Genomic DNA, 13117 nt, shown 5'->3' with positions numbered 1-13117 from the left:
ATGGCTTCTTAGTGCATATGTTTTAATTTTTTACAGATTCTGATTAGAGTTCCACTTTCTGGTAAATTTTTAAGTGACATTTATACAATACAGTGATTTTGTGAAATATTGCAATTTTAAACCTACACAGCTCAGTAGTTCAAGGAAACCTCATCATTCTCTATGCTTTGACAGTTTCTGTCTCTTATTTATGGTGTTTAAAAGCAGCATATATTTAAAAACTGCCGGTGGGTTTTGGGTTTCAGAGGGTTAAAAGAACAGCTCACTTCTTTCAAAAAACTTTCAAGCATTTGTGACAGTCAACAACTCGTCAACAACTCAGTCAGTGTCTGATTGTGATCAAGTGAGGGGGGTGAAAAAGAGAGAAAGGTGTTTTTGAATGTTTGTTCCACCTGACAACAATGACAGCTAGTCAGCAACAGATTTATGCTGTGTGTGTGTTTGTGTATAATGAGGGGTCCTGGGGAGACACACAGGCAAGTTTGTCGTCCCCAGTGAGAAAATCAGTAGGAGGTCTCACTCTGTAACAACTGCCCAGCCTCTCCCCCGTGCCACCCCTGACACATTCTGCTAATGACTTTATGGATTCAAAACAGCCATCTGATTGAGGGAGGGTGACTGTGAATGTGTGTTTATGTTGAGGCAGAGCGAGACAATTTGTGAGAGCAGGCATGCACATATCAAAATACATTTATCTTTTTAAATACCTGTATATGTAATATAGCTTGACTCTTCAGCATAATTTAATCAGTAGAATCATAAGCAGACTAGATTAATATTTGGTCACCAAAGCAGGTTAGATTTCAGTACAGGTATTAAATATCTTACCAAAATACAGTGTAACCATCAACTGTGTCTTAATGTGTCAGTATATTAAAAGCATTTGTGTGTGCTGGACATCTGCTGGACAAACGTAGTAACTACAAAGTTAAATAGTAAGTTTCTCTGCATTTTAGCATATAACTGATATTTTATTTAAGTGATATGCAACTTTTAAAGTGAAACTTTGTGAGATGGTAAAAGCAAAACTTATCGTAATCTTTGTTTCGTGTCAGGTGATCCGTCGGAGCAGTGAGACAGAGAAGCTGCTGTGTGTGGTGCGTCATCGTGCAGGCCACCACTGTGCCAATGCTGTCATCATTATCCTCATTATGGCCTGGGAAGGTGTCCCGAGGGGCCTGGCTGACAAGCTGTACCGCGAACTCAGTGACACCCTCACCAAATATGGCAACCCCACCAGCCGACGCTGTGGCCTCAATGATGAGTGAGTAGCCCATAGGTGGTTTTTGACAACAGTTTTCTCACAAACAAGTTTGTGAATGTGCAAACAACAAGCAGTTTTTAAAATGTTTTTGAATTTGCATCACTTTACATACTTTACATTAACTGTATGTTTTGTCATACATGCAGTTAATGTAAAGTGATTCAAAACGTGATGCAGAGAAAAAGAAACGAGCAATTTTCAAAGTTGTACTTTACTATATTACTTTCAGTCATCGCTGAACACGGAGTAAAACATTCCTAGGTAAAACATACTAAAAGTGTGTTTGTTTTGTGAGGGTCCATGGTTTTATCATATGTGAGGGCAGTACATTGAAAAGTTTAGGAAATTCTGAGGTATAAAGCATAATTTTTAGTAATGATGGAAAAATTCCTCTAAGTACACTTTTGAAGTACTTGTAGTTTACTTGAGTATTTTCATTTTGTACTGCTTTAGACTTACACTCCACCACATTTCAGAAGTAAGTATCATACTTTGTAGCCCACTGCATTTATCTGACAGCTTTAGTTACTTTGAAGACAAAGATTTTACACTATAGACAATATAGCATGTTTTTGAAATACAACACATTGCTATAGATTAAACCAGTGGTTTTCAACCTCTTTGGGCTCTTCTAAAAAGCAGAATTTAGTCAGGGTCGCATTTCAGATGTCTGTGAATTGCTGACAGCTCCACCAAACAGTAAATTTTTCCCTTTAAACTTCTCTCACAATTTCATTTCAAAAAGTGTTGAAGTGATTGAATATCACAGATTAGAGAAAAAGTCAAACAATAACAGTCCAACAGCAACTAGTGCCTCATTAATCAAATCATGTCATGCATACTGATATATCAATCTGTGGGAACAAATCAGGACTTTTATTTTATCTATATATTTTTTTGCGAATACATATGTATTTTTCACTTTAGCAGGATTTTTGATACAGGGGTTTTATTTGCAATAGAATATTTTTGTATACTTTTGTATTCTGTATACTTGTTCCACCACAGATTTTAAGACAAATGGTTTGTGCATGCACACAAAATAATACTGCATCTTCATCACCAGATGTGTACACATTGTTTGATGTCATACATGTCATTGTTCACGCTCATAATTATTCATAAATACATATCAACACAGCCTTGTTTGTGGTGCATAAAGTATAAGAATCACTCGCCACCTGGGATGAGAAAATCAGTCATGATTTCTCCTTAATCCCCTTGAAGCAGCCTTTGTGTAAAACCATGTTAGTCTGTATCAGCTTCAATTGAAACACTGGCCAAATTTTCTCACTGATGTTTCTCCCACATATAGTGTATTCATGATGTAAAGCGTGCACAGGGTACACATCATTTATGAATGAAGCTGTGGGTGTGCTCACTGTCTCCCCCTGCAGTCGTACCTGTGCCTGTCAAGGCAAGGACCCTGAAAGTTGTGGTGCTTCCTTCTCCTTTGGGTGTTCCTGGAGCATGTACTTTAATGGCTGTAAGTACGCCAGAAGCAAAATGCCGCGCAAGTTCAGGTTACAAGGAGATCGCCCTGAAGAGGTACTCATCACATCACTACCACCTGTTTTACAGCATACAGCAATATATTAATGCAATAAAGGAGCTAGTTTTTAAAATTTCTTTTGTCTTAGAGTTTAGTCTCTAAAACTTTTAGTAATTTTATGGTGCCATTTAATTGCTATGTTACTGTGTTTTGTTTGGACCCGTGATTCATGTTTTTGCTTATTAGGAGGACAAACTCAGGGATAACTTCCAGAATCTGGCAACTGAGGTGGCTCCGTTGTACAAGCGTCTGGCTCCACAGGCTTACAGTAACCAGGTTTGTTGTACAGACAAATTTTCATCAGTGTACATTTACTGTACAGGTCTTTACACAGTAACGACCTGATGCCACCAAACTCCACTTGTCATTTTTCTCACAAACAGCATATACTACTGTGCACAAGACTGTCAAGGCAGTTGCTGTCACATAATGATAAATTCCTAGCAAAAAGAGGAGGCAGAAATTAATCTGTTGGCAGGGACTGACTGAAATCTCAGCAAATATCACAGTATGAAATGTCATACCTGTGAAGTGCTGTATTTCAAGAGTGCTTTGAAATTTAAATGTAAGTTCCCTCCTGTAGCTGGTTTAAAGTTTTCTCTGTCTTCTACCTCAGTGTCAGTCAGAACACAAAGCTCCAGAATGCAGACTGGGCTTAAAAGAAGGTCGTCCATTCTCTGGAGTCACTGCTTGTATGGACTTCTGTGCCCACGCTCATAAGGACCAGCACAACCTCTACAATGGTTGCACAGTGGTAAGATCACTCATCATCAGATGAATTAACAATAGATAATTAGTATTTCATAAAGGATATATTGTTTTTAATAAGATAAATGAAATGGGTTGATATTTGTCTGTGTTAGGTGTGTACTTTAACGAAGGAGGATAACCGCACTGTGGGGGAAATCCCTGAGGATGAGCAGCTCCATGTGTTGCCTCTTTATACAATTTCCCTTACTGATGAGTTTGGCAATGCAGAGGCCCAGCGCCTCAAGATGCAAACAGGTGCTATCCAGGTGCTTCAGGCTTTCCGTCGTGAGGTACGAAAGTTGCCCGAACCTGCCAAGTCCTGCCGACAGCGCCGACTGGAGGCTAAGAAGGCAGCCTCAGAGAAGAAGAAAAGTAAACTCATGCAGCAGGCAGGGGAGACGCCGGAGAAAACAGTTGTCAAGAGTGTCTGCATCACCAGTTCCCCTCAACCCCAAGGCAATAAAGGTTAGTTATTGTTGTTTTGTTCATGCTTTTGTTATTCATAATGCTCACTGATTGTGTTAAACAGGTGTCCACACCATAAGGCAGTTACTTTAAAGTTCTTGATCTTAATCCTAAATTGCAACCAGTGTGTAACAAACAATAAAAATTCCACATAATAACTGTATTATTAAAAATTGAAATGCATTGAAAAAAGTACTTGTTAAATTTGTAATTTACCTTTCATTTGTTTCAAACAACCAGCAATTATAAAACAAGAAGTGAAGCCCAATATCAAGATGGAACCATTTAACGGATCAGTAGATGGATACCCTGTGCAGGCAGCAGACCCATTCAGTAACATCTATCCACACCCTGCCTACTATGCAAGGGGAGGCCTCCCCCCAACTGGCCAGCCCTCTGCACCTGAAGCAGTAAAGGCTTACCACCCCACTCTGCCCGCTATGCCCTATGGTTACTATAACTTCCCGCCCAATGCACTTTTCCCCCCTAAACTGAGGACCTACGAGGGTCGCAATGGCTCTAAAGTCGTCCAGGTAGACAAGAAGCCTGACATTCAGAGCCTTCAGGCAAAACTGGCCCAGTCCTGCCCCAGCCACCCAGAGCAAACCAGCCAACCAAACCACAGCACTTATACCCAGTCTGCAGACTACAACCAGTCCCGTCCTTCCTCTGTCTCCTCTGAGCCCTCCAACAGAGGCACTCCAGTCATCAAACAGGAGCCTATGGATGTTCCAGTCTATGAAGGCACATTGCCGAGCCAGTCTGGTGTCAACACAGGGAGAATCACCCCTCAGCCTGTGGCCTGGCCAGGACACAAGATTAATGGAAGTATTATTCCTACCACCTGGGATGGGCATCTAAACCGCAAACAAAGTCCTGAGGCCTCATCATTAAACCCGGACAAGCAGCAATTTCACCAGCATCCTCAGCAGCGGCAGCCCTCTCCTTACTCCCAGCAGTGGACATCCTACCCGGGTTCAAACCCCATGATGGTTTCCCCATCTCCATCACCTTCAGTCCAGGTACCTCTTTCTCCATCTCCGTCCCCTCACCTAGGCACAGCGCTCCAGGCTAACATACACCAAGGCTCCCCACGCCCTGCTACCCCCCGGCCAAGCACCCCTCACACAGGTCCACTACAGCCTGTCAGCTGTCACTCAGGCTCAGTTACCCCACAGCCAGGCACCCCAGGCCCAGGCACCCCCCGGCCAGGCACCCCCAGACACTGGGCCAGCCCTGCTCCTAGTCCTCAGCCAAATGCTTGGGCAATGGGGCCTGCAGCATACAGTCCTGTTTTGAAGCACAGCAATCCTGCAGGAGCGTACCCTGATAAGATCTGGTCCAAGACTGGTGAGAGTCGATGCTCCACTCCCCTTGGGCTTCAAGAAAAGGCCTGGAAGTCTTGTGGTGGTTCAGTGGCAGGTAGCACCCCGTCCCCTGCCCCCGAGGGACGCCTCTTCCCGGATGCCCTGCAGCAGTCAAATCAGGCCTGTTGGGACCCCAGCCAAGCTGAGAGTGACACTGAGAGCACCAAGCACCGTGAAGAGGATGAGGATGAGGTGTGGTCTGACAGCGAGCACAACTTCCTGGATCCCAACATTGGTGGTGTAGCGGTAGCACCAGCTCATGGCTCCATCCTGATTGAATGTGCCCGTCGGGAACTACATGCTACAACTCCACTCAAAAAGCCTGATCGCTCCCACCCCACTCGCATCTCCCTGGTCTTCTACCAGCACAAGAACCTCAACCAGCCCATGCACGGCCTGGCTCTGTGGGAGGCCAAAATGAAGCTGCTGGCAGAGCGAGCGCTGCAGAGGCAGCAGGAAGCAGCTCTCCTTGGCCTCTCCCAGGATGACATCAAAACGCTCGGGAAAAAACGCAAATGGGGAGCTTCAGTGGCAGGTGCCAGTCCAGGACCTGGACAATCTAAAGACAAGAAGGAGGGGCCAGTGACACGGGTAGCCCCCACATTCAACACCACCTCTCTGGTTACTGTGTCTCCCTATGCCTTCACCCGCCTCACTGGACCCTACAGCCACTTTGTCTGAGGCCAGACAGACACAGACAGACTGATAGCTACGGAGTGGTGCAGTGGAGGGCTGGAGAGAGCAATGAGCAGGATGAATGTCTCTCAGCCACCCCGCAGTCTGGCATCTCTCCATCCTGCCCCCCTCCACGGTCCACTGGGAGGAGGGGACATTTTTATTGTTTTTACCTCATGTCAGGCAGTGGTCTGGGCTTCAGACACACTGCCTGTGGTGCTCTTCCTCTCTCTTCCCTGGAGAGGAACTCCATTGCTTTTTCTTGTTTATGGAATTTTAATGATCTAATTATTGCTATTGTTATCAATATTATTATGATTGCTATTGTTACTGTCAATGTTGTTATTACAGGTATTATTATAATGAAGACTTGTTTGTTTTTTTATTATTGCTGTTTTCATTAATGTTATTATTAATGAGGTGATTGTTTTTGGTTATATATTTTTTTAAATCAATCAGTCTGAGTCTGACATACTCAGACAGTTGCTTTTTCCATGTTTGGAAAATGTGTACCCTTTTTTTTGATTTTCTTTGTTCTTGTCAATCTTTAAGCTGTACTTGGAGGAGGAGCCATTATCTGCTTGATAAGACAACAAATCAGTGTTACAATAATCATAATCATGGCTGTATACAAAAAATCAGACTTGGAATAGATATCTATTTCTATATTGACAATATACAGATATCTGTCTCTAACTTTATAAAAACCAGTTTAGGCCCTCTGAAGGATCATTCATTTTATTTTTTTTGTTTTGGCCATCATGAGGACTGTGTTCAAATTTTCTACCAGCATCATTATTGTCTAATAACAGACGGTGGTCTGACTGCTAACTGCTATTATATATTATGAACATTGTCTACACAAATACATAGCATGTATGTCAGATGATCAGACGTAATGCATTGATGCAATCCTTCATACCTTTTTTATGTGGCTAAGTAGACTGAAAAAATCTGTTCAGTTGGAAACAATATGATATTCTTTGTACACAGCAGAAGTGCAGTAGTTGCTTTCAGCTGTTAGCAGTTTGCAAGACTAAAACTGTGCTCTAAACATATGAACAAAACTAATCGTCATGATGTAAACATTAAGAAAATGATGTCCAGGTTGATAACAGCTGCATTTAAACCACACTGAGAGAAAACGCTGCTGCTTGTCTTATCGTTTGATGATGCGCTCCTCCTACTCTTCCACACCCCTCCAGCTTTCGACTGGTGCTCAGCTTCCGGCTCTGACCGATTTTCATTCCGCTACTCTTCATGGCACTTGTTGCTGTATTTAGGTGCTCTAAGCCAAATTTGGCTCAAGTAGTATTTGCAAGTATATTTTTTTTTGTTTTGTCTGAGGTGGGGTACCAGAATGATGGGATATATTGTGTTAAGAGATGGAGGCAGATAATGTATTGTGCAAGGAAAACGTACCATGAATTATCCTGCAAATGCTTTCTCTTGCTTTTCATGTTGTGCTGCAGGGGAAACTGTGGTTGTGTGGTATCTGGTACCCCACAAAGGCAGGAATAAGTCATTTTATTTGCAAATGCCATTTAACCCAGATCTGCAATTATCACACAGAGATGGAACAGGTGGCACTCTATCTTCCTATAACATTCAAGTAGGGGTGAGCACTTCCCAATGTAAACTCTAGAGGGCAGCAGTGACCGCCGTTTCAAAGCGGTGTGTACAAACAAACCTACAAGCACTTGAGATCCATGCAGAAGCCAGTAACCCTCTGCATTGCTGCTTTAACCACCCATGGCCAGTAGAGGGGGATCTCATACCTTGTATGCTGATCATGGATGGGAGTCAAGGCAGATCCTTGTCCCATTGAGGCACAAATGTGAATGAAGTGTGGCGATGCCTTTGGGAAGCCCACCCTGTGTTAGAGCAGAGGGAAACAGTGTTGGAACAGCAGTGCTTTTGGTGCTCCTACACACACTCTGGTGCTCTCCTATTACACTTGATTTACTGTGAAGGGCCCACTTCTTCCTCTGCATGGTGCTGTCATCTTCGAGCAGAGCGAAGTGTGACCTTCTGTAGGCACCTTGTCACCATGGAGCCAGCCAATCAAAGTGGCCGCCATGTGGTTGCAGCTCTTTCTTGGGCCCAACAACTGGTTCCTTTTGAGCAGTTTTTGCAGTTTATTGTGGCATAGAGTGGTTTTGTCTCAAACAAAGTACACTGTACAGGGCAGAGAAAGCACAGTCATTCAACACATTTCTTGTGCACCCATTAACAGTGCTTTTCACAGAGAAAACAATACTGAGAGATAAAGGGAAACCTTAGTATAGTACTGTCACTGCTGGGAGTCGGCACCAAATGTAAAGATATCAAATCAATGAATCTCTCACTTTGTGTGTGTGAGTGTGTCAGAAAATGACACAAATGGATGATTGTGTAAAAGAGAAGAGCCAAAGAGAGAGATGATTTGATATTCAAGCTAGAATTGCTGTTTTTTTTGGATCACATGGTTTACTTGCAACATATGTAGAAAATATAATTGAGTGACTAATAGAGGTCGACAGAAGCCGACTCCCAGCTGCTGGGTGGTTGTTTGAGTCAAGGCCCTGGTCATCTGTGAAAGACCCTGTTACCGATCCAGAGGGTCTCCAGCTCTCTACCTCACGCTGTAGAGACACTGGTCACAATCACAACTTGCTACTGAGGACATGTCTCTTTGTGTGCTCCAGATCTCCACACTCATTTTAACCTGCTTTTTAAAAAAATCTTATTTATTACTACATGGTGATGATGATAATGATTGTCTTTGATGTTATTTTTTGTTTTTGTTTTTTTGTCTTTTTTATATAGCTAATACAAATTGTACATAGAGAAGAAAAGATTTATAAAAGCACTTTTAATCTTGATTTTAATGACAAAAAGAAAGAGCCGATTATTGACAACTTGAAGCTTAGGTTTTCGTTTATGTTTTTTAGTTTTTAATTTTCTCAAGAGAGAGATAAAAAGTGTAAATATTAAACTATTTAGGTAAGATTATTTAACTGGTGAGGAAAGTAACTAAACCATGAATGACAAGGGGGTATTTTGAAGTCTCTGACAGCCCTTAACAACAGTAAACAACACTTGGTCCCAATGTGTTGTGTGTAAATGTGTGCTTAGTAACACTGCTGTTTTGCTTTCGTAAGTACTGTACCCCCTGTCAGCATGTGGCTGACAGAACCCTGTCACTTTCTGAAATTTAGTTCATGAGCCCAATTATGTAACCTGAAACTGCACTCACCTTACTCACTGACCAAGGTCCAAAAATATGCAGGATCCCCCTTGTGTTGCAGTTCTCTGGTTAAAACCTCACGTCTGCAAATTATTGAACTTGAAGAGTTTTAGAAAACCTTGGCAATGATGAATTTATTGGAAACTGTCTTTTAAACTCTTATCATAAAGGAATACTGACAGCAAATTTCTATTTAGGTGTGAAAAATACCAAAATTTGTAATGATGTGGTTCTCAACAGCAGATTCCAACTGTCAGTAAGATAAGAACAAATCTAAATTGTTGTTTTAAGGAATTTGACATTTTGGGAAATATGCTTATTTGCCACTTGTATACCAGAAGCCAGTTAGCTTAGCGTAGCACAAAGACCAGACAGATCACCCACATCATTTCATTAACCCTGTATTTACTTTGTTTAAAGGCCCCACTTAGTACCTAATTTTAATAAGAAAATTTAAGTTTCCAATATCCCAAGAATGTGTATTTCAGGTTTCAAGTCAAAATACTGCACAGATCATTCACACTAGTATGCCTTTTATGTTTGTATTTTAGACCTGTTAAATATGGGCTATTTCAGCGTTTGCAGCTTTAAATCTAACTGAGCTGCTGCTGCCCACATCTTCAACAGAAAGAGGGTTGTAGGTAAACCTTTCTCTGAATCTACTCTGTTCAGTGAGCGGCAGAGAGGAGGAGGAGCCAGCTGGGGGCCGGTGCTAATCCTGTAGTGGCATCACAACAGGCTGCAAACCTGAAAAGCTCATTTAGAGACACACTGATTTATGTAGAAGAAAGAGAAAGAATACATTTTGTGGCTGTCGTGACACACTTGGGACAGATAGTTATTTTCAAGAACAAATAAAAACTGAATTTTGCATAAGATGGTCCCTTTAATCTATTAAAAAAAAAACAAAAACAAAACAGAGTCTCAACACATTAGAGCGAGCGAGTAGCTCAGGGGATAAGAAGAGAGACTACCAACTGGAAGCTAGCAGGTTCAAGACCCACCACTGGCCTTTATTTGGGGGCAGTGGTGGTGCAACAGTTAAGTCTCTGGACTACTGATCAGAAGGTCAGAGGTTCAAGCCCCGACGCGGCCACTGTTGGACCCTTGAGCAAGGCCCTTAACCCATCCTGCTCCAGGGGCGCTGTACTTTGGCTGACCCGTCACTCTGACTCCCCCAATTTGGGAGATATGTGAAAATCAGAATTTCCCCTCGTGGGATTAATAAGGGATAATAAATTAAGATCTATGTGGTGTTCCTTTCAAGAAGTCCCTGCTCACAGCCAACAAAATCATCTGGCACATAAACTCCTGCAAAACACTGCTCTTTTCAGTATGGATTTTAAAAGCAAGCTTTAGAGGTGTTGGCAGGCAGATTTTGTTACTTTTGATTGTTTACTGTGTGTCCAGTCTTCATGCTAAGCTAAGCTGCCTGCTAGCTGTAGCTTCATATTGAGCATAGAGACATTAAAGTAGTGTATCTTCTCATCAAAGTCTGAACAAAAAGTGAATAAGTGTTTTCCCAAAAATTTAAGTCTTCTTTTAATATTGATTATTTGGTCCTTGATAAATTCAGATTTATGTGTAGAACTGCATCTGAGAGGTGGGATGTGTCCGACCACACAGCTGCAGAGCCAGTCTGGTGGTGAATCAGTGGGTGATGTTGTTGTGAGTTATAGCCCAGCAATCTTTGTCAGTTGTGTTAGACTATCAGGTAAGAGACTGCCTTCCTGCTTGTTTAGATGTATCTACCATTATTGTCTGCTCTAGCTTTCGTAATAGCACATGATGGGTCGTGGTTAGCGCCTTGCATGGCAGCTTCCGCCATCAGTGTGTGAATGTGTGTGTGAATGGGTGAATGTGATGTATAATGTAAAGCGCTTTGGATATCGTTTCCGGTATAGTAAAGCGCTATATAAATACAGACCATTTACCATTTACCATGGCAGAAAAATCACGATGCCCCTGCGGAAGACACCAGATGTTTAGTTTGTAATGATAATTATTTAAATGACACATACATCATGGCTAACAGTAGTTTGACTGGTGCAGGGGCTGGGACTAGTACAGTAAGAGGGTCAATATACACGGCCCACATTACACACACTTGCCTAAGAAAGGGTGCTGAGGATACAGTGTACACGATACCAACTTTGTAAATTTCTAAATGTCTCACAAGTTTGGTGGACGGTTCTCATGAAAGGCACCACCTCCCAAGGACGTGCTGAGACAGGGTGGGGGTGGGTCGGTCAGCTGGTGCTATGATGCTATACCTTGAAATTCACTGTGTTAAAAAAAAAAAGAAAATGAGGGATAAATGGTAACCACAGATATTTTTCTGAGCTCTTCGAATGTCAAGAGAACTATACTTTTGATTAAAGCAGTTTCACGGGATGGGAAGCTGCCCTGGTGCTGACTTCATGAGAAGTCTTTTGTTACAACGCTACAAATTTGCATCTCTTTTTGAGGGCAGGAGGGCACTCAAACAGTTGATTACATTCTCTATTAATATTCATTCCATATTGTACTTGAATTCATTTAAACTAGGATGAGATATAGAGTCATATTATATGAAGACTGTTATCTGGGTTTCATATTTGGTACAGCGCAAGTACCAAAGGCTATTAAAATTATCTTTTGAGTATGTTGTACATGTTCATGTTAACCTAATGCTAAGATATTTGAACAATACAAGAACTGTGTGCTACCCCCCTCTTTCTATTTGTGCACTTCCTTTACTCACCCACTCTTTTTCTCTTAAATCTTGTATATTCTGTCAAACACACAAACATAGATATACATTTGCATCTAACTGTGTATGGCCCACTTTTCAAAATTTATGAACACCTGATTTTAACGAACACTCTCCAAATTTGGACTTGGACCCTGGCCCATACAAAAAAAAAAAAAAATAATGAAAATGAACCGACGCAACTGGCAGCTACATTCCTCTTTGAGTTTTAGGATTGTTCTTGGTTTCTTATTTTTCATGTCAAGGATGCAGTATGTAAAAAAAATTGTGTTTTTGTTCAGTCTCTCTCTCTTTGTAGCTGTATGGTGTATTATGTGAATACATAGTGTATGTGGTAAAAACCCCACAATATTGTTTTATGTTGCGCGATAAATAAAAAGATTGAAGTGAAACGTGTTTATTAAGTGGTTTAATTTCCTGGTCAAGCTGTAATTGAGTCTGATTTTGATTACAGTGGTGCGGTGATGGTGCCACTCTGAGCTCTGTGAATATGCATTTTGTTCCAGCAGGAGACTTGAGTAATTTCACTGATTTGCACTTCCACTATGATTGATAACCTCCGGGTGGATTCTTCTCAAGGATCTAATTAAAGACTAGCTTTGAAAACTGTAGACAGGGCGCTGATCAATAATTGCCTATTTTTCAGCAGCTTTGGCTGTTGGGAATGGGTGCTGGATGAGGGTGGATGAGGGCTGATTACATACGAGCAAGCATGTCGCACACTCATTTGAGACTGAATGATGGGCAAACAGAGGGGCAGGTAAATGGATTTTTTGATGGTTCACCGAGCCAGTGATGCAGGATTTCTATGGGCAATAACTAAGTGCACCACTACTCACATCGCTGTTTGTTATTGCTGATAAGATGTGAGATCATCTAGGACACGACAAAGGAAGAAGTGGTGGCCTTCCAAGCCATTAGCCCCACATATTTCCACTTTCTCAGAAAGGTCTCTATGGTAGCATAACAGCCCTGCTTTTAACGTGGATCAAGGTTCTGAGAGGTCCACCCCTCCTCAACTCATCTCCAAGCTTCAAGATCAAGCCAACATTTCTTTTTAGTG

The 13117-nt window shown here is 41.9% G+C and overlaps 1 protein-coding gene across 1 annotated transcript in view; it reads left to right on the top strand.

The window, feature by feature from the left end:
- tet3 (tet methylcytosine dioxygenase 3) overlaps nucleotides 1–12446 on the top strand; it is a 36546-nt gene extending 24100 nt beyond the window's left edge. The window contains 6 exon segments of the mRNA XM_023275860.3: nucleotides 1056–1264; nucleotides 2662–2812; nucleotides 3003–3092; nucleotides 3433–3570; nucleotides 3680–4031; nucleotides 4272–12446. Coding sequence (XP_023131628.2) covers nucleotides 1056–1264; nucleotides 2662–2812; nucleotides 3003–3092; nucleotides 3433–3570; nucleotides 3680–4031; nucleotides 4272–6079 — 2748 coding nt within the window. The 3' untranslated portion in view covers nucleotides 6080–12446.
- Nucleotides 12447–13117: the final 671 nt, after the last annotated feature.

Source organism: Amphiprion ocellaris, chromosome 6 (assembly GCF_022539595.1).
Source record: "Amphiprion ocellaris isolate individual 3 ecotype Okinawa chromosome 6, ASM2253959v1, whole genome shotgun sequence".
Lineage (NCBI taxonomy): Eukaryota > Metazoa > Chordata > Actinopteri > Pomacentridae > Amphiprion > Amphiprion ocellaris.
The sequence above is the reverse complement of the archived record's forward strand: the minus strand, read 5'-3'. Positions and strand labels throughout refer to the sequence as shown.